The sequence below is a fragment of the Zophobas morio genome, unplaced genomic scaffold, assembly GCF_036711695.1.
Source record: "Zophobas morio isolate AGI-343-1 ecotype UQ-CSIRO unplaced genomic scaffold, CSIRO_AGI_Zmor_V1 ptg000008l, whole genome shotgun sequence".
Lineage (NCBI taxonomy): Eukaryota > Metazoa > Arthropoda > Insecta > Coleoptera > Tenebrionidae > Zophobas > Zophobas morio.
In genome coordinates, this window is record NW_026972113.1 from 5,302,447 (window position 1) to 5,324,997 (window position 22,551).

At 31.2% G+C, this 22,551-nt stretch overlaps 1 protein-coding gene across 3 annotated transcripts in view; it reads left to right on the forward strand.

Annotated features, from left to right (window-relative positions):
- The window catches only part of Drn (doctor no), an 80,159-nt gene that overhangs the window by 46,015 nt on the left and 11,593 nt on the right, over positions 1-22,551 (forward strand). For all 3 annotated transcript variants that reach the window (XM_064050503.1, XM_064050505.1, XM_064050504.1), the window contains 2 exons: positions 18,938-19,160; positions 19,223-19,348. In XM_064050503.1, coding sequence (XP_063906573.1) covers positions 19,062-19,160; positions 19,223-19,348 — 225 coding nt within the window. In that variant the 5' untranslated portion in view covers positions 18,938-19,061. The remainder of the gene's footprint in view (positions 1-18,937; positions 19,161-19,222; positions 19,349-22,551) is intronic.

Sequence of the window (22,551 nt, forward strand, 5' to 3'; positions counted from 1 at the left end):
AAATGCATAATCTTTTACCATCAGACAGTTGGGACAGCTGTGTATGGAAAAAAGAATTGTCGACTGATTATCTAGCCTAACAAGTACATATCTTATTTTTCTAAGTCATATTACAAAAAAATATACCTGTATTTTATGGAAATAAACGCAATTTTTTTGCTCATTTATGACGGGATGGATTTTATGATGGCCAGCGGATGTGACTTTCAAAATTTACGCCTTAAATATAGATATCTTAAACTAATCCTTTGTTTAATCATCGAAATCCATTAAAGTAACATAGCTGAAGGGGAAAAACAGAGAGAATGTTCGTGTCTGCACTGGCGAAGGTATCGGCAAAAAATTTGGAAATTATAAGAGTTCATTAAAATTAGCTCCAGTTACGGTAGACGGCATTCATTTGCCTAATTTCGTATTAGTGTCAGAATTCATAATTTTAAAAGTGAAATACATACTGAACGATGAGAGTTGGTCGGATTTAAATGAAGTGATTTTTTTCAAAAAATCGCTGATCAGTTTTTTAATTTGTTGTGTCAGTTTTTCCACCATTTCAAATTTTATTTTACTTTTTCAAAAATTTCCAAAAACGCGTTTCTAGAATTTATCAAATATGTCAAACAACATAAAATTGGTGGAAAACTTACATGTTTTCAGAAACAAAAAAATAAAATATACATGTTGATAATTTCTGAAAACAGTTCTTTATTCTGCATCAGAAAATGTCAAAAAATGTACTTGTCAAGATAAGACTGATTTTCGCAGATGACCCACTCTTCTAAGAAAATAAAGGCTGTACTTGCTAAAAATAAAAAAATGACAAATTGAAAAATCGGATAAATAAGAAATCGGAAAATTAAACAACTGTATAATCGGAAAATCAAAAACTGAAATATCGAAAAATTGAAAAAAAAACAATCTTATAAAATCGAATTTTTCGTTTTTTTTTTGGTTTTTAGATTTTTCTACTTTTGAATTTTTCATTTGATAATTTGTAGAACAAATTTATTCGAACCGAAATTTTGGAAAACCGGAAAATCCAAAAATTGAAAATTAGAAACAAAATTTTCAGATGTTTGAAACTTACGGTAAACATGGCAAATTTCTGATCAAAATTACTTTTTAGTCCCTTCCAAAAACCGGGTGACAAGAAATCAAAATTCGATAATTTAAAAAAATAAACATCTATTTTCCCGAGATTTTTAATAATCAAATAATTGATAAATAGAGAAACAGAGAAATCAAAAATCGAAAGATGGATAAAAAAATTGAACATTTAAAAAGCGAAAAATTGAAAAATTCGAAAGTTGAAAAATCGAAAAACTGAAAAATCTAGTAGTACTCACTACGATAAGACGGATTTTGGCAAATGATCTACTCTCTAATAAAACAAAGGGTGGGTGGGCGGGGCTAGTACCTTTTAGAAAAACACCGAGTTACAAAAAAATGTAACAGTCATTTCTTCCCAATATCCACCCATTATAGATTTCGACAAACGTCAGCTATTAATTTTCATTTAACTTATAATGTTCTCCCCTGAAGGTACACGAAAGTATACAAAATTGGTTCCAACTACGACATACCAAAAGCCATTGAAGAAGAATTTTAAGGTTATGTGCGGCGTGAACTTGCAATGGCCTTTTAAGAAATTTTTAATCCGGTTTTTACTGTCCTGAACAAAACGTTTTCGAAAAATTTTAGTTTAATATCTTCAGTTTTACATCATATTATTATCATAATAACTGGTGTAAAGTTGGTACCTCTCATTTTAGAACTCGGGATGTTTTAAAGAGATTTGTTGCGATGTGGCAACCTTGACGAAATTAGTAAAAGGAGATACGACCCGAGGATCTAATAAGATAATTATTTTGTCATCGAACTGAAGAAAGGGTGGGTGGGCGGACCTGTTGCTTGATTATAAAAGACTATGTAGGGAAAAGTAAAACTTAGCACCGCCCACCCACCTGTTCAATATATATTTTTTCTTTTTTACTTGTTTTACAGTCTAAATTCTATTAGTTTACCTAGTACCTAATTAACCACATCTTTTATTTTACATTATTAATTTTGTTATGTTTGAGTTTATATTTTTATTCGGTAATAGGTTTTCAAAGTTTTTAATAATGTCTTTACTTAATGAACGATAAAGACAGTCAAACTTGTATTATTTCGGTTTGGAGATTATTCCCACAGTTTTTGGGCCGCTTTTTTGTACACTAGATGGCAACTTTGGACAAGCAAGGTCTGGCAAAATTGCTAATTGTTTGTTGATACATCTTTGCCTATCAGCAATTTTCACATTCGTGCCATTCAATGTCTTATTTTCTTAAGTGGACAACATTTATGTGGATTCTTAAACCCGCCTTACGTCTGTTTTGTAACGACACTGTCCACATTCGAACCAACTTAAATCTTTTCCAAAGTACGAAAAATTATAAAATTAGATTATGTGGAATTCTAATTGTTGTGATAACCTCTATGGAGTAAAAACTATATAGAAGGTACTAGTCACAGTGTAGTAAAAAAAGGGAGCTGGGAGCCCCGAGAAGATATAATATTAAAAAAAAGACACTAGGGACCCCCGAGAAGGTTTCGCCTTTTTTAAAAAAGACAGTTGGCACCCCCGAGAAGGTTGCACATTAAAAAAAAAATGCATTTGGGGCCCCCGAGAAGGTTTCACATTAAAAAAAGATATTTGGGGCCTCCGAGAAGGTTTTACACTTTTAAAAAAGACAGTTGGTAGCCCCGAGAAGGTTTCACATTGTTAAAAAAGACAGTTGGAACCCTTGACAAGGTTTCACATTAAAAAAAGATATTTGGGCCCCCCGTGAAGGTTTTACATTAAAAAAAAGATATTTGGCGCCCCCGAGGAGGTTTCACATTTTTAAAAAACACAGCTGGAAGCCCCGAGAAGATATAATAATCTTAAAAAAAGACACTAGGGACTCCCGAGAAGGTTTCGCCTTTTTTAAAAAAGGACAGTTGGTACCCTCGAGAAGGTTTCACATTAAAAAAAAGATATTTGGGGCCTCCACACAAAATTTGCAAAAAAAGGTTTTCAAATAACAAAGTTATTCAATCGTTCCGGGACTTTATACTAATCCTGTATATGTTAGGTCTTTTGAAAAACATCAGTAAATTTTATCAAAAATGTTTAGTCAAAATTTTGTAAAAATTTTGTCAACTCAAAAATAATATTGGCTCTATGCTCCAAGTGCACTCTCTTCACTAGCTTTTCAAAATTTTATTTTTTGAAAACTTCCAAAATCACGTTTCTAAAATTTATTAAATATGTCGAAGATAAAATTTCAAAAACGCAAGTAAAATAAGACAAAAATGGAAAAATTAAATATACAGGTGTTCCGTAAGGCCAACAAACTTTCAGTGACTTATGATGAAATGAAGATATACTATATATGTTATAATTACGATTTTGACGGAAAAAATGTGTCAATTTTTCCACTCTTTCATCAGCATTTCAGAATTATTCTACTTTTTAAAAATTTCCAAAACTACTTGTCTAAAAGTTGTTAAGTATATAATGTCCAATAGCATTAAATTGGCAGAAAAATTATATAAAATAAATTGGACAGTGATTAGAAAAAAATCCAACAAAACAAATACTAGTTTAGCCGTTTCCGTCTGTTTGTGTATCGTCTCCCGTCGGTGTCGATTTTATTAATCGTCCGAAACTATTGGACTGATTGTTATAAAATTTTATTTTTGGAATTCAGAAAATTTGTCTGGTTGTCCCCACTCACATTTTGGTGACGTCACTTACGAATTTTGCGTAATATTTACTATTAAATCAACAAAGAAATCGTGGGGGAAAAGTAAATTCCACAGTCGGAACAGATTTGTAACGAAACCAAGAGAGTACAATGATTTTCTTTAGTCAAGGTCTCAAGTTTATCTCAAATGATGGAAGTTATCATTTTGAATGATGAGACTGGTTCTTAGTGGAAAGGAAGCCAAAAGATAAAGACACAAATAAATCAGACGATTAGAAAAATATACATCCTTATCAAGCTTATGCAAATTTTGCAAAACGTAGATAACTATAAACGTACATTTTGACAAGTGCAATAAAAAATTGAATTTGGATAACGATAAGAATCAGAAAGTTATCTTTTATGACCCCTTATGATGTCAAAATTTTTATCTGACAAATTATATAATAATGAAGTCAACGTTCAAGGGGAAACTTTTGATTTCGTCAAACGCGACGCAGTAGAGTATTACACGAATAACCGACCACTGTTTTTGTAGGAGTTGAGCGACGAACGTGAAAAAATCAGACCAATTTCCGCCCATCTAATCCGTCTACGTCACACTGGTATGAATCTCCGTTTCCAACCACATCCGCTTCCTCGTACCCTTTGCTTTACAACCATGTGTGCGTGGGCAATTAATTTCGGGGTAAGGTGGGGGCGGCCGACCGCCACCGCGCGCACGCCCCTGCCAAGGTTGCACACACCACCACGTGCATTTTTTCGGTCCTTCGTCCCCCCTCCACCGGCGCTCGCGTCTTTCCATCAATGAGACATAGGAAACATGACCTTAATCGAGGCCGTGACGTCACAACGAACGGCTCGTGGATTTTCGCGACCTTGCGTTTTTACCAGACCGGCGAAAATAATTTAGAAAGTGATGGTAATTAAGGCGCTTGTTTTTCTTCTCTTTCGTAATTGTTCGTTCGTAAATGAAAAGTTGCGTTTCAAGGAGAGCGGGCTTTGGCGAAATGTCATTTTCGTGGTTTTGTAAATGACTTCCTTGTGACGTTTGTTGGTTGTTTTTAAGTGTGGTAAAGGTGCGTTTAGATGGAGTGGGCTGGCGACGTGTAAGTCCTGCTTTAAAACGACGGTGATGACATCGAATTATGAAATCGCGTTTCAATTCTTTTCGTGTTAAATAAGATTTCCTTCTCGTTTGAAAGCGTTTTGCAGTTAGTAGACGACCTTGAACGCTTTCATATGGCAAGTGACCCAGATTGGGATTTGCATTCTTTTGAAAATCGATGGGAAAGTTGGGGTTTTTGTTAATTTGAATCCATTAGTGACACGTGTGTGCAAATGCTTGGTAACGACGTAAGCGACTGTGCAATATTTGTTGGTTGTAAACAGTTTGATAAAGCGTATATGCATGGTTTTATAGCCGACTGTAAGTATATTGCAATTCATTTAACAAGTCAACGATCAAGTGTATTGTATTAATCTCCAAATATAATTTCTCTCGTACATTTACAGTTTATAGGCCGCTAACCTCCAAATAATTGCATTGTTATCTTTATCTCCGTTAATATTTACATTATAATACTAGTTTAAACGATAGCACGTGTAATCGACGCCTAATCCCAAACCGATTGCGTGGTCGTGCGGTATTCGACGGGATTATTTCCACTTCAATTTAAATCGAAACAATCGCATCAAACACACGACCTTTTGCAACACCCAGCGGTGCGTAACCTCCACCTCTTGCACAACCCTCCTCCATCCAACTTTCGTCACTCGATTATCATACAGAGCGTTCCGTCCAAGGATGCCACGCAATCGCACGCTTTGTCACACCGTACGCACTTTTCCAGCTCCGCTTCAGCCAACGGAAAAAAGTAGAAAGTGCAATCCGAACAAGTGGACCGCCAGCCTAGTTCTTCGCGTTGCGTAATGGCGAAAAATTTTCGCACGGATCCGACTGAATTCACCGCGGTGACGTTAAACGGCTCCTTTTTTTTGAGAAGTGGAACAGGTTGGAAAGATCCAAGAGAGAGAACATAACGGAACGTGATTTCGGCCGTTGGCCGACTTTCGCGTCTGATGTGTAGCCGTGGAACGAGAAAGCAAAATTTCGGCCGGAGTTGGACCCGTTAAAATCTCGTCGGTATCTCGCGCGGAAAACGAGTTTTTAAAGGTTGCGCGGATTGTTTGGGAGCGGGTTTTCGGACGCTTCCTGATACGCAGGCGTTTCCGTTTCGCGATACGGGTTTTCGGCGGATAGGAGAGGCGCGAGAGTGGGGCGTTGAGGGACTCCCGGGGTGACGTAAAAATAGATTGAGTCATGATTTGTGAAAAATTCGAAGAAGTATTTTTTTGTGGACGGTAACCATTGAATCTTGGTCATATCTACCGCGAACACAATTTTTATAAAAATATTTACAGATGTTCTATCGTAAGTAAACTGCACTAAATATTTGTTGAGGCTTGCTTCTGATCTGGTTTTAAAAATTTGAGATAATATCGCCTTAAAAAATCTTTTGAATAAACAATCTTGAGTCCACCTAATTTATGTCTAGTGTGCAGTTTTCAATAAAGAAATTATAAACGTGACCAACTTATATCCGCTTTAAACGGACATGTTTAAGAACTGGAAAACTATGTTTAAGGTAAAAAATCAAGACGGATTCATAAATTACAAATATAGGAGTGAGTTATTTTGTCAAATTTAAGTAACATTTACTATACTACATTTTAAGGTGACGTCATTAATTGTTGATGGGAATGACTGGACAAATTTTGGTTCGCGTTTTGCCACACGCTATTCTTAGAATAGATATAAAATTTTACAACAATCGGCTCAGTAGTTTTGAAGATTATCTGTCTTATAAACATTGACTCATTACGACAGACGACAGAGGAACGGAAACGGGAGACCTATTTTTCATACTTTCGGAGTTACGAAACGTCTAAAAAACATGAAAATAGCCATTCACCGGATGGATCCTGTTACAATAATTAATACTACATTCAACATAAGTGTAGATCTACAATATTTTTTTACTGTCACAGTACTCATAGTTGACTGAATGTAATAAGAAATTTTTACTTTTTTTCAATAAAACACCTTTCATATTTTTACATTTTCTCATTGGGTTCATTCTGAGGTTAGGTATTGGATTTTTCGGATTTCTCAAATTTCTTGAGTTTTTGAATGTCTTGGATTTCTTGGGAGCTTTGATTTCTCAGCATGTCTTAAGGTTTTAAATCTTTGTTTCAAAATTTGGGTTTTTTAGAATGTTTATAATCTTGAAAATTGTTTCTTAGGTTTCTCGGATTTCTTGGGATTATTGGAATTTTTTAAATTCTCTGGATTTCTTGATTTTCTTTGTCTCTAGGTGTCTTGGAATTCTTCGACTCCCAGAATTTTTGAGTTCCTAGATTTTTTGGATTTATTGCGTTATCAGTATTTCTGAGATTCCTTGAGTTTATTGGTAGTTAAAATTTTTTGGATTTTTCAGAATGTTTATGGTTTACAAAATTTTGAATTTCTGTAATTTTTTAGATGCCTTAAACGTCTTGATTTTAGGTTTCTTCAGGTTTTAAAACTTTCTTTCAAATGTTGGGTTTTTTAGAACGTTTATATTCTTCCAAATTTTGTGTTTCTTAGGTTTCTCGGATGTCTTGGGCTTCTTGGGGTCTATGAATCCCCTGGATTTTTTATTTTCCTTGTCTTTCTAGATTTCTTAGGTTTCTCGGATTCCCAAAACTCTTGGGTTCCTTAGATTTTTTTGATTTCTTGCGTTGAATTTCTGAGCTTTAAGTTTTTTGGATCTTCATAATGTTTTTTTTTTGCACAATTTTTGAACTTCTGGGATTTTTTAGATGCCTTAAATGTCTTAATTTTTCTAGGTTTCTTAGGTTTCTTGGACTCCCAGAACTTTTGGGTTCCTTGGATTTTTTGATTTCTTGCGTTGAGTATCTGAGGTTCCTTTGGTTTATTGGGAGTTAAAAATTTTGGATTTTCTTAATGCTTATAATTTCCAGAATTTTGAATTTCTAGGATTTTTAGATGCCTTAATGTCTTCATTTTAGGTTTCTTAAGGTTTTAAAACTTTGTTTCAAATTTTTTAGAATGTTTATAATCTTCAAAATTTTGTATTTCTTAGGTTTCTCGAATTTCTTGGGCATCTTGGACAAATTTTTTGAATTCCCTGGATTTCTTGATTTTCTTTGTCTCTCTAGATCTCGTAGCATTCTTAGATTCCGTAGATTTTTTTTAATTACTTGCGTTATTAGAGTTTCTGAGGTTCTTTGAATTTATTTTGGATTTTTCAGAATGTTTATAATTTCCAGAATTTTGAATTTCTGGGATTTTTTGGATGCCTTAAATGTTTTGATTTTAGGTTTCTCGAGGTTTTAAAATTTTCTTTCAAATTTTTGCTTTTTTAGAATGTTTATAATCTTTACGTTTTTGGATTTCTTAGAATTCCCGGATTTGATGGGCTTCTTGGGTTTGTTTATTTTCCTTGTCTGTAGATTTCTTGCGTTGAGTTTCTGAGCTTCCTTGAGTTTATTGGGAGCTAAAAATTTTGGATCTTCAGAATGTTGATAATTTCCAGAATTTTGAATTTCTGGGATTTTTTGGATGCCTTAAATGTCTTAATTTTAGGTTTCTTAAGGTTTTAAACTTTTGTTTCAAGTTTTTGTTTTTTTATTAAGATGTTTATATTCTTTCATATTTTGGTTCTTAGGTTTCTCAGCTTTCTGGGTTTCTTGGACTTTTAGAACTCTTGCGTTCCCTAGATTTTTTGAATTTCTTTCGTTATCAGAGTTCTGAGGTTCTGTGAGTTTATTGGGAGTTAAAAAATTTCGGATTCTTCGGAATGTTGATTTATAATTTCCAGAATTTTGAATTTCTAGGATTTTTTGGATGCCTTAAATGTCTTAATTTTAGGTTTCTTAAGGTTTTAAAACTTCGTTTCAAATTTGGGGTTTTTTAGAATGATTATAATTTTCAAAATTTTGTATTTCTTAGGTTTCTCGGATTTCTTGGAGTTTTTGAATTCCCTGGATTTTTTTATTTTCCTTGTCTTTAGATTTCTTAGGTTTCTTGGACTCCCAGAACTGTTGGGTACCTTACATTTTTTTGATTTCTAGTGTTGACTGTCTGAGTTTCTCACTTGAGTTTATTGGGAGTTAAAAATTTTGGATTTTTCAGAATTTTGAATTTCTGGGATTTTTTGGATGCCTTAAATGTCTTAATTTTAGGTTTCTTAAGGTTTTAAACTTTTGTTTCAAAAGGTTTGAAACTTTTGTTTCAAATTTTTGTTCATTTATGAAGATGTTTTTATTCTTCCAAATTTTAGTTCTTAGGTTTATCAACTTTCTTGGGCTTCTTGGAATTTTTGGAATTCCTTCGATTTCTTGATTCTTTGTCTCTTGGGTTTCTTGGACTCTTAGAACTCTGGGGTTCCCTAGATTTTTTAATTTCTTGCGTTATCAGAGTTTGTGAGGTTCTTTGAGTTTATTGGGAGTTAAAAATTTCGGATTCTTCGGAATGTTGATTTATAATTTCCAGAATTTTGAATTTCTAGGATTTTTTGGATGCCTTAAATGTCTTAATTTTAGGTTTCTTAAGGTTTTAAAACTTCGTTTCAAATTTAGGGTTTTTTAAAATGATTATAATTTTTTCTCGGATTTCTTGGGCTTCTTGAGGTTTTTGAACCCCCCAGATTTTTTTATTTTCCTTGTCTCTAGATTCCTTGGGTTTCTTCGACTCCCAGAGTTCTTGGCTTCCTTAGATTTTTTTGATTCCTTGCGTTGAGTATCAAGTTCCTTGGGTTTATTGGGAGTTAAAAATTTTGGATCTTCATAATGTTTATAATTTCCAGAATTTTTAATTTCTGATTTTTTGGATGCCTTAAATCTCTTAATTTTAAAATTTTGTTTCAAATTTTTGTTTTTTTAGGATGTATTTCTTAGGTTTCTCGGATTTCTTAAGTTCTTGGATTCCTTAGATTTTTTCGATTTATTACGTTATCAGAGTTTCTGAGGTTGCTTGAGTTTATTGGGAGTTAAAAATTTTGGGTTTTTCAGAATGATTTTAATTTTCGGAATTATGAATTTCTTGGATTTTTCGAATTTCTTACTTCCTTGGGTTTTCGAATCTTCAGGGTTCTTGTTGTGGAGTCAATTAAATTGGAGTCTTAATATCCACGGTGTGATATAGAAAATCTTACAACTTCAATTATCTATATTTCAGTTTTTTCAAATTTTATTACTGTTTTTTGTTTTCTTTCTTTATTTATTTTGTCTATGTAAAGTATAAAGCGGGATGTCATTGAAGATGGTGGGGAACCGCAGTAGAGTAGCTGACAGCGTAGCTGTCGTCAACGTGTTTACATTTGCTCTAATTACGTTACAAAATATTCGTCGAATTGTCTATTTTTGTGTTTTTGAAAATTTATAAGTGGTGTTTAATGTATTCTAAACGTGTCTGTAGTAAATAAAGACATTAGACATGAAAACGATTATCGTTCAATGTCGCTTACGTCGAGTATATATTTAATCACAGCCGGGCTGACTTGCTGTAAATGTTGCGAAGGACGGCTAATTTAATACAAAACAAAAACGCCCCCGTATTTCATTTTTATAGCGTATATATAGCAAATAATGGCGGACTGATTATATTAAAATCGTCATAATTGGTTCCAAGTGCGTTCGTATTGTTTTTACTAATATCGCCTAAGCGATAAGTATGGAAAAATATGATCGTTTGGAGGCGAAAGACTAATTACAAGGTAATTAGTTCCATTATATGGGTTGCTAGAATTAGTTTCGGAAGCTCATTTTTGGTGAATGGAATTTTTGAATTCTTGGCATTATAATTTTAAATCAGTCCGGTTTTTTTGGAATTTGAGACTTTCAGTGTATTTTGTTGTTAGCGTAAGTTGGAGTATGAAAAAGTAGGCATCCCGTTTCAACTCTACATCTGTTTTTCGACACTTAGAATAGACTTTGGAACTTTCCAGCGACGTGAAATTTTAATACAGTCTTGCATCATGAAGCGATAACCGAGCAAATATTACAAATATACGAACTCGTTACATTTTTCCCTCGAACGTGCGTCACTCTCCTTCGAAAACAATCGCAAGCCCGAAAAGCGCGCAATGACGAATAGAACGCTTCGTATACGGCCTCAGTGACGACATCGTAAAGTTTAAATGTTACGTCACGCAATAATTATTACCGCATTCTAGCGCCGCCGCTGCCGTCGAGACTCGGAGACCTGCACAATAGTCAAGTGGGTCATTCGCTGTCATTCTATTGTTTTTGTGTCGGTTTTGTTTATCTGCTTAACGGGACGGTGGGAGTGAGAGAGCGAGACGGGCGAACGGGCGAGACGAGGACGAGGCGAGAAAACCCACACGAATTGCAACGGCCGAACGGAGGTCGCTCGAGAAAGGAATGTTTTGTAAAGAAGTGTGTCAACAAAACGTTCACTTGCAACGGCGGGTTTCGTGTACAGCGCCGCGAAAAAGGAGGGTTCGGATATAGTCGAAAGAATTTTAATTTACTGTATTAGTGTCATTTAGGCTGCGTAAATTTCAGGGTTGTAGGCAGAAGCAGTCGTAAATTGCGGATTTCGGTTCCGAGTTTATGGTTTCTTAGAAAAATGCAAAATCGAGTTCTCGAGAGCACAAGATATTTTGTCAGTAACAGAATTTCACAAGGTTTAATCACTTTCCCTCAACCGTAATAATATTTAGAGTTATTTTCAATTCACAGAAAACTTATATCGTTGAAAAATAACATAATAGCGTCCGTTTTTGTGCGACTAACCGTGTACTGATGTAAAAACATGTAACGTTTTTCAACGTCATACTGATCTTGAAGCAGAAAATTACGTCGACTCCGATAATGCAACGTCACATCGATCTACGTCTGGGTAATATTTGGAACGTTTTCCTCCGTCGGCAAACAATAAGATAACTGTATACCTGAAAATTACAGTCGCTTTTTTCAATTAATTTAAAAAAAACTTAATTTACAACACTGATCAGCTGATACAACTCCGACTACCCAACGTCCAAGAAGCAATTTCGATACAAAGAAACTCAATCCTTGAATAACAACGTCTTCTGCGAAATAGAGCATGGCGTTAAGTTTATGATCGATTACTAAACGCTGAGATTGTGAAACCGGATGCAGCAAGCCATGATCCGCGTGGGGGGGATTTGCATAGATGGGCGAACCTCAGAAACGACGGAGTCAGTCAAATAGAGCTGAACGGGAGACAGGGCACGTGTTGATTACGAAAAGTTCGACAGGCATCGGCCACGTGTCAACCGAAGGGAGAGAAAGGTGTACAACGTCGATTGAAATGAAAAGTTGGTCAACCTGTAATGTTTGTGAAGGCGTTTAATCTAGGGCAGTCGGTGGCATCGATTCTTGCGCCGGGAGGATTTCCTCGTTTTCGTCAAGGGTATTGATGTTACGTGACCTATGACATGGAGATAATGACAAGGCAATCGGGACAGAGCCGGTGTGTCGGAACGTGTGGGAACGACAAGTCGGAGAGATGTTTTATCGACGATAAAAAAAATCAAGTGGGGGTTTTATGTGGTGAGTCTCGAGCGTCGCTCACTCCATTGCTGTATTATTCTGGGTAAATCTTCAATGATTTTACATCTTCCCCGTGCATTTAAATTTTCATTTTGGGATTAAATATTCACTTAGGGTGCCCATTTATCGATTGATCGCTTCCAAACAGGATCAATGCTTATAAATTATAATAGTCTAGGACGGAATACGGAGAAACGACCGCGTTTCTGGAAAAGTCGATGCATTTCGTGGAGGCTGTCGCTTCTCAAGGTTTTCTGGCGATGTCTGTGCCATCGATTTTACAACGTGATAAAATCTCGCCGTCTTTGTTAGCAGCTGGAAAAATCCACGGCTTAAAATGGAAAAGTAAAGTTTGCAAATCGATCACCACCGATTAAAGGTGATTATTATTAAAGAGCGCAGTTCTTCGAATTGTGCACAATTTTAATTATAATAATTTTAATCGTCCCCACCACCAATTCAATGACGTCATCTGCAGAATTTACAATATTTAATTTGTTCTTAATTTTGTGAAATACGATATTTCTGCAGTTGTGGTGTATGAATCCGTGTTGAGTATTCATCCTCTCGTGATCACAGTAGACCGTTCATCAAAATTTATTCGTTTATCCTCTTCCAAAAAATTGATGACGTCATCCCAAAATTTTACCGAATATGTAATTTTCAATGTTTTTTCGATTTTCTGTTTCGTTTATTCAAATTTTCAATATTTGATTTTTCAAATGCCCGATTTTCCAGTTTTTGAATTTTTCAACTTTGCAATTTTTGGATTTCTCGATTACATGTACAATTTTTCGATTTCTTTCATTTTCAATATTTTGCTTTTACAAGATTCTGTTTTTTCGGTTTTGCATTATTTCGATTTTAAAGTTTCACGATTTTTAATCTTTCGATTTTTCAATTTGTCCTTTCTTCGTTTTTTCAAGTCATTGATTTCCAATTTTCAGATTTATCAAAATTTTCACGTTATAATTTTTCGTTTTTCATTGTTTATTTTTCAATTTTGCAGTTTTTCCTTTTTTTTATTCGAAAAGGGGAAAAATTGAAACATTGAAAAACTAAAAGTCGGAAACTTAAAAATCGAAAAATTATAGAATCGTCAAAATTGTAAAGTCGAAAAACTGTAACACTGAAAAATTGAAAAAATAAATATCGAGATGTTGGAAATTTTAAAAATCTAATAATTGAAACTGTTTTAAAATCCAATAATTGAAAAATGGAAAATTCTAAAATCGTAAGACTGAACACCGAATAATTGCAAATTAAGAAATTGAAATTTTCAAAAATTAAAAATTTTACATTGAAAAAATAAAAAATTGTAAAATCAAATACTGAGAAACCGAAAAACTGAAAAAGGAAACAACCGAAACGAAAAATTGCAAAATCTAAAAATTGAAACAAAACATCTAAGAGTAGGAAAATAAAAAATGAAACACTTCTTACAATCGGAAAAATTTTGAAAATTATTATTATTACATCTTTAAAATGGAAAATAGAAAAATTGCAATAAAAGAATCAAGAAAAGAAAAATTGAAAAACCGAAAAATTAAAGAAAATAAAAACCGAAACGGAAAAAGTGCAAATAGAAAAATTAAAGATGCGAAAAATTGAAACATCCAAAAGTTGGAAAATCGTAAAACTGAAAAATTTTTAAACAGAAACATTGGAAATTCGAATAATTGAGAAAATAAAAAACCGAAACGAGAAACTGCAATCCAAGTTTAAAGAAATTAAAAATTGAATAGAAAAATCAAATAACTGAAAACGTTTAAAAATCTAATAATCGAAAAATGGAAACTCTAAAAAGAGAAACAAAAAAACAAAAGTTGGAAAATCAAACAGTTGAAAATTTTCAAAATGGAGATTTGCATGTCGTAAAACTGAAGGAACAAAAATAAAAAATGAAATCGAAAAATCGAAAAAACAAAAAATTATAAAATCGGAACATTGAGAAAAATCGAAAAATTCTAAAATTGTAAAACTGAAAGATTGAGTGAAAAATTTTGAACATTATTATTATTATTACGTCTTTAAAATGAAAAGTAGAAAAATTGTACAAGTTTGAAGAAAAGAAAAATTGAAAATCCAAAAATTGAAGAAATAGAGAAAATAAAAACTGGAACGGAAAAATTGCACATGGAAAAACTGAAAAATTTAAAAATGAAAACTGGAAGTGTTGCATTTCGTAATATTGAAGAAACAAAAAAATAATTAAAATCGAAAGAATCCACAAATTGAGAAATAAATAAATTGAAAACTCGAGGAAATTTGAATCGAAAATTTTCAAAATCTAAAAATTGAAGATATTAAAGTGCGGAAGAAAAAAAATGGAAAAATTGAAATCGAGAACACAAAAAATTAGAAAACCAAAAAAAAATTGAAGCAATGAGAAATTAAAGAATTGAAATACTTCAAAATCCAAACATTGAAGAAACAAAAAATTATAAAATAGAAACATTGGAAATTCGAATAATTGAAAAAATAAAGAAAATAAAAAACCGAAACGAGAAACTGTAATCCAAGTTTAAAGAAATTAAAAATTGAATAGAAGAATCAAATAACTGAAAACGTTTAAAAATCTAATAATCGAAAAATGGAAAATTCTAAAATCGCAAAACTGAAAACTGAAAAATTGCGAAATCTAAAAAGAGAAACAAAAAAACAAAAGTTGGAAAATCAAACAATTGAAAAATTTCAAAATGGAGAGTTGCATGTCGTAAAACTTAAGGAACAAGAAAAAATGAAAAATTGCTAATCGAAAAATTTAAACCAGAAATTGAAATCGAAAAATTCTAAAATTCTCTGAAAGAGTGAAAAATTTTGAACATTATTATTATTATTACATCTTTAAAATGAAAAGTAGAAAAATTTGTAGAAGTTTGAAGAAAAGAAACATTGAAAATCCAAAAATTGAACAAATACAGAAAATAAAAACTGAAACGGAAAAATTGCACATGGAAAAACTGAAAAATTTTAAAATGAAAACTGGAATTGTTGCATATCAATATTGAAGAAACAAAAAATAAATAAAACCGAAAGAATCCACAAATTGAGAAATAAATAAATTGAAAACACGAGGAAATTTGAATCGAAAAATTTCAAAATCCAAAAATTGAAGATATTAAAGTGCGGAAGAAAAAAAAAATAGAAAAATTGAAATCGAGAAAACAAAAAATTAGAAAACCAAAAAAAAATTGAAGCAATGAGAAATTAAAGAATTGAAATACTTCAAAATCCAATCCAATCACAAAAAATTATAAAATAGGAACATTGGAAATTCGAATAATTGAAAAAATAAAGAAAATAAACAACCGAAACGAGAAACTGCAATCCAAGTTTAAAGAAATTAAAAATTGAATAGAAAAATCAAATAACTGAAAACGTTTAAAAATCTAATAATCGAAAAATGGAAAATTCTAAAATCGCAAAACTGAAAACCGAAAAATTGCAAAATCTAAAAAGAGAAACAAAAAAACAAAAGTTGGAAAATCAAACAAATGAAAAATTTCAAAATGAAGAGTTGCATGACGTAAAACTTAAGGAACAAGAAAAAATGAAAATTTGCCAATCGAAAAATTTAAACCAGAAATGGAAATCGAGAAATTCTAAAATTGTAAAACTGAAAGAGTGAAAAATTTTGCACATTATTATTATTATTATTATTATTACATCTTTAAAATGAAAAGTAGAAAAATTGTACAAGTTTGAAGAAAAGAAAAATTGAAAATCCAAAAATGAAAGAAATAGAGAAAATAAAAACTGAAACGGAACAATTGCACATAGAAAAACTGAAAAATTTTAAAATGAAAACTGGAAGTGTTGCATATCGTAATATTGAAGAAACAAAAAAATAAACAAAATCGAAAGAATCCAGAAATTGAGAAATAAATAAATTGAAAACTCGAGGAAATTTGAATCGAAAAATTTCAAAATCTAAAAATTGAAGAAATTAAAATGGGGAAGAAAAAAAATGGAAAGATTGAAATCGAGAAAACAAAAAATTATAAAATCAGAACGTTAAAAAATCGAAAAATTGAAGAACTGAAAAATATCCAAATTGAAACATCGAAGAATTGAAAAAATGGAATAATTAAAAAAAACCCTAAACGAGGAACTGCAAATCCAAATTTGAAGAATTGAAAAATCAAAAATCGAAAAATTGAATAATGAAAAAATTATAAAATCGGAACATTGAGAAAAATCAAAAAATTGTTAAAATAAAAGCGGAAAAATTTAGAAAATTATTATTATTACATCTTTAAAATGAAAAGTAGAAAAATTGCAATAAAAGATTGAAGAAAAGAAAAATCGAGAGACCGAAACGGAAAACGTGCAAACAGAAAAATTAAAGATGTGAAAAATTGAAACAGCCAAAAGTTGGAAAATCTTAAAACTGAAAAATTTTAAAAATCAAAACTAGAAGTGTTGCATATCGTAATATTGAAGAACAAAAAAAAAAATCGAAAAATTGAAAACTCGAGGAATTTTGAATCGAAAAATGTCAAAATCTAAAAATTGACGAAAAAAAAAATGGAGAAATTGAAATCGAGAAAACAAAAAATTATAAAGTCCGAACATTGAAAAATCAAAAAAAAAAAAATTGAAGCAATGAGAAATTAAAGAATTGAAAAACTTCAAAAGCCAAAAATTGAAGAAACAAAATTATAAAAATAGAAAAATTTAAATTTAAAAATGAAAACTGGAAGTGTTGCAAATCGTAATATTTGAGAAACAAAAAAATAAATAAATTGAAAACTCGAGGAATTTTGAATCGAAAAATTTGAAAATTGACAAAATAAAGCAAATAAAAACCGAAACAAAAAATTGCAAATCGAAGAATTAAAAATTTCAAAACTCGAAAAACGTGAATCGAAAAATTCACAAGTTGGAAAATTGAATAACTGAAAAATTTAAACTTAAAAACTCCAAGAATTGCAAATGGAAAACTGAAATCCGAACGTTGAAAAATCCAAAAAAAATAAAAATTGAAGCAATGAGAAATTAAAGAATTGAAAAACTTCAAAAGCCAAAAATTGAAGAAACAAAATTATAAAATAGAAAAATTCAAATTTAAAAATGAAAACTGGAAGTGTTGCAAATCGTAATATTGAAGAAACAAAAAAATAAATAAATTGAAAACTCGAGGAATTTTGAATCGAAAAATTTGAAAATTGAAAAAATAAAGCACATAAAAACCGAAACAAAAAATTGCAAATCGAAAAATTAATAATTTCAAAACTCGAAAAACGTGAATCGAAAAATTTAAACTCAAAAACTCCAAGAATTGCAAATGGAAAAGTGAAGAAACAAAAAAAATGAGAAATTGATAAGGTTGCATGGTCCGAACATGTGTACGAACAGTACAAAATGTATTTAAAACAAATAAACAACTGGAAAAAAGTCCTCTCAAAAATAATAACATACTTAATTTCAAGTGTTTATGTTTATACAGCGAAAGAATGTCAGTAGGAATCAGTTTATGGAACAAAATGTTCTCTTAATTTGATCATGTTTTTGCGAAAATTTTGACGATTGGGAAAAAACAAAGCGGATTCGTACACCACAAGTATAGGAGTATATTGTTGTGTGACGTTTAAATAATTTTAAAATAGAATTCTTTGAGATGACGTCATCAAATTATTGGTGGGGATGATGATATTCCTAATATACACACAAAATCTGACCGAATTGATTAAATTAGCAACATATAGGCAGGAAAAAAATAATTTGCCACCGAAACCGACATTTCTTGTCGATCAGTTTTACAGTTCGTCGAATACGAAAACGCCAATTTCGTTCCAGGTTCGAGCGTCTCCCTATTTTACATTATGAATATAGACATCTGCATGACTAATGAAGTCGAAATAGCAATTTCTCGCTTCATAAGCCGTAGACCCCACGTCCCTCCCTGCCAACATTGCACGTTTACACGTTATGTAAATTAATTGCTTCGTAACACAATTAGCACAGATTTGGACAGATTACCTTACACGTATCGCCATGGCAACGCGTAGATCAACCCTTGATTGATGCAAATCTTTCCACTTCCATTCATAATAAATATGTAAACAATGGAACGAAATTTAAAGGTGAGCTTTCCGTACAACAAAGAAAATTTTCCGCGGAAATGCGAAAACAGCTGTCTTCGGGGAAACATCTTGAGTTTTTTTCTCAAACGTAGTTCAGGTCAGGTGTTTGCGTAGAGCACCTGACGGGAGGCAATGCCCTCATTATCAAATGGTTATCTGTGTGTCGCAACTCGCGTCGCAACGCGCGCTAGGTTTAGTGACACCTGCCACAATATAACTGGGAAAAATGACGCGTTTTGATTTTTTTTTTTTTTTCGTGGTGGTATAGTAGTTTTAAAAATACTCTCGGTTCTCACTACCGCTTCCTGATCAATCAGGTGGTCTTCTTTCCCGATTTATAAAAATACTCCCGACGCGTCGACGAAACGCGTGCAAGTCGTTAACCTCGGTTTCGCCAGTAATTAAGCAATTTATTTTGGTTCGGGATTCCGTGGGTCTAGGTAGTGCGAGCTATCATTTTAGTTGATTCGTTTTCGGTGTGGCGGTTTTTAATTGGTGTCTTTGTTGTTTCAGATAAATCCAGCAAGTATTGTTTCGTGACAGGGTATCCACTCGACTCGCCCAATTCGACGGAACAAAGCGGTTGACATTTCGTTTGGGTTTTGTTGTTGTTTTCGTTAGTTTTTAATTGAACGCCATGGAGCGTGAATCTAATCCAATGCAAGCGCTCTGCCGCTCAGGATGTGGATTTTATGGCAGTCCTGCAACCGACGGACTCTGCTCACTTTGTTATAAGGTGAGTCCTTGATTTTTTTGTTGGTTGTTTTGGATGTTCACGGTCACGCTTTGGGGTTTCAGGAGGCCCTCAAAAAGAAACAACAGCTTCCATCCACCCCCACGAGTCTTAGTGCCCTTAGGGATACGGCGACTGCCCAAACCACAATCAACCACATTTCGTCTTCACCAGTTCCGGATCTTCCTGAGGTAGGTGGTTTTACTGACTGGGAGTTAGTTATTTACTGAGACTCTGGAACATCCTCGTTTTTTGACATGCTTGGTTTGTGACAAAGCTGTAAGTGATAGAGAAAGTTCTCGAAGTATGCCTCAGAGCTACGCGTTGAGAAAATGTTTGAAGAATTAAGTGTCGCTGTGGCTATGCGGGAAATCGAACACGTGTAATTCACGTGCATAAACCAGGCTTCAGTTGTTTATTATTTATTATTATTTATGCTCAAATAGGAACTCGACAAGGACAAAACACAAATCGCGCTTCTATGAAAAAAAATGCGATTTTTACTTTCTGATAATTTTTTGTCTTTCCAACTTCAATGTTTTTCTTGTTTACTCAGTTATAGATTTTGCAATTTTTCAAGTTTAAATTTCTTGAGTTTTCAGTTTTTCGAGTCTTTGATTTTTCATTTCTTCATATTTAAGGTTTTTTATTTTCTTTATTTCCACAGTTTTTTGATTTTTCAGTGTTGCGATGTTAGAGCTTTTTGTTTTTCATTTATAATGTTTTCAATTTTTTAATTTGGGATTTTTCATTTCTCTTTTGCAGTTTTCGATTCTTTATTTTTTAATTTTTTCAATTTGTTTAACGGTTTTTGTTGTCTTTATTTTTAGTTGTTTTTTATTATTTTTATTATTATTTTCAAAGTTTCGATTTTATAATTCCTTGTTTTTTCAACATTATTATTATTATTATTATTCGGTTTCAATTTTTTTTTTAATGTGAAATTTTTCATTTTTTTTAATTTTTCGTTTCTTCAATTTTTCACTTCAAATTTTCGATCTTCCAATTTTTCGTTTCGGTTTTGTTTTTTCAATTATTCGATTTTTTCAGTGTTCGAAATTTTCTGATTTTTTTTTCAACTTTAATTTTTTCTTGTTTGCTCAATTTATAAATTTTACAATTTTCCAAGTCAAAATTTCTCGAGTTTTTAATTTTTTCAATTTTTTTCACGAGTTGCAATTTTTCGTTTCAGTTTTTCTTGTTTTTAGTTTTTTTTTTTTTTTTTATTTTCAATATTCCGATTTTATAATCTTTTGTTTCTTCAGTTTCAATTTTTCATATCTTCAGCAATTGTATTTAGATAATTTCCGTCAATAAAGCATTATTATGATCATTATTATTCGGTTTCAACTTTTAATTTTTTTAATTTTTCGATTTGCGATTTTTCAGGCATTCATTTTAGTTTCCTCAATTTTTAATTTTCCAATTTTTCGTTTCGGTTTTAATTTTACTGAATTATTCGATTTTTCAGTGTTTGAATTTTATGATTTTTTGTTTTTTCAAGTTTAATGTTTTTCTTGTTTCCTCAATTTATAAATTTTGCAATTTTTCAACTCAAAATTTCTCGAGTTTTCAATTTTTCAAGTTTTTAATTTGGGATTTTTAATTTTTCTCGTTTCCTGAATTTTTAGATTTTGTAATCTTTCGATTCTTGAATGTTTAATTTTTTTTAATTTTTTCACGAGTTTTCGTTTCGGTTTTTCTTGCCTTTATTTCTTTTTATTTTATAATTTTTTGTTTTTTCAGTTTCAATTTTTCATATCTTCATTATTGTGATTATTATTATTCGGTTTCGATTTTTATTTTTTTTTACTGTCACATTTTTTAATTTTTCGATTTTTCAATTTTTCACTTCAAATTTTCGATTTTTCAGTGTTTAAATTTTATAATTATATGTTTTTTCAAGTGTATTTTTTTTTTATTTCTGATTTTTAATTTTTCGTTTTTCTTATTTCCTCAATTTGTAGATTTCGCATTTTTCAAGTTAAAATTTCTCGGATTTTCAATTTTTTGTTTCCTTTATTTTCAGTTTTTTAATTTTTCAATGTTCTGATGTTACAATTTTGTTTGTTTTTTCATTTATATTTTTTAAGTTTTCGTTTCTTCAATTTTTTAATTTGGCATTTTTCATTTTTCTTGATTCCTCAATTTTTCGATTTTTCAATTTTTCGGTTCTTTAATTTTTTATTTTTTCAAATTTTTGAACGATTTGTAATTTTTCGTTTCGGTTTGTGTCGTCTTTTTTTTTTCAATATTTCGATTTTATAATTTTTTGTTTTTCAATTTCAATTTTTCCATTTGCGATTTTACAGTTTCATTTTTGTTTCCTCAATTTTTAATTTACCAACTTTTGGATTTTTGAATTTTTCACTTCAAACTTTCCAATTTTTCCCTTCGGTTTTTATTTTCCTTATTTTTTCAAGTATTCGATTTTTCAGTTTTTGGATTTTTAAATTTGCAATTATTCTGTTTGTCTCAATTTATAGATTTTGCAATTTTTCAAGTTAAAATTTCTCGAGTTTTCATTTTTTCAATTTTTCGATTCTTTAATTTTTCACTTTTTCAGATTTTTTAACGGTTTTTGTTGTCTTTATTTTTAGTTGTTTTTTATTATTATTATTTTCAAAGTTTCGATTTTATAATTCCTTGTTTTTTCAATTTCAATTTTTCATGTCTTCTGCAATTGTATTCAGGGAATTTCCGTCATTAAAACATTATTATTATTATTATTATTCGGTTTCGATTTTTTTTTAATGTGAAAATTTTCAATTTTTAACGTTTAATTTTTCCAATTTTTCGATTTTTCAATTTTTCACTTCAAATTTTCGATTTTCCAATTTTTCGTTTCGGTTTAATTTTTTCAATTATTCGATTTTTTCAGTGTTTGAATTTTCTGATTTTTTTTTCAAATATAATTTGTTCTTGTTTGCTCAATTTATAAATTTTACAATTTTTCAACTCAAAATTTCTCGAGTTTTCAATTTTTCATTTCTTCAGTTTTTCGTTTTTCATTTAGAATTTTTCGAGTTTTTAGTTTTTTCAATTTTTTTCACGAGTTGCAATTTTTCGTTTCGGTTTTTCATGTTTTTAGTTTTTTTTATTTTCAATATTTCGATTTTATAATCTTGTTTTTTCCGTTTCAATTTTTCTGCAATTGTGTTTAGATAGTTTCCGTCAATAAAGAATTATTATGATTATTATTATTCGGTTTCGACTTTTATTTTTTTTAATGTAAAATTTTTCAATATTACAACTTTTAATTTTTTTAATTTTTCGTTTCTTCAATTTTTCGATTTGCGATTTTTCAGGCTTTCATTTTTGTTTCCTCAATTTATAAATTTTGCAATTTTTCAACCCAAAATTTATGGAGTTTTCAATTTTTCAAGTCTTTAAT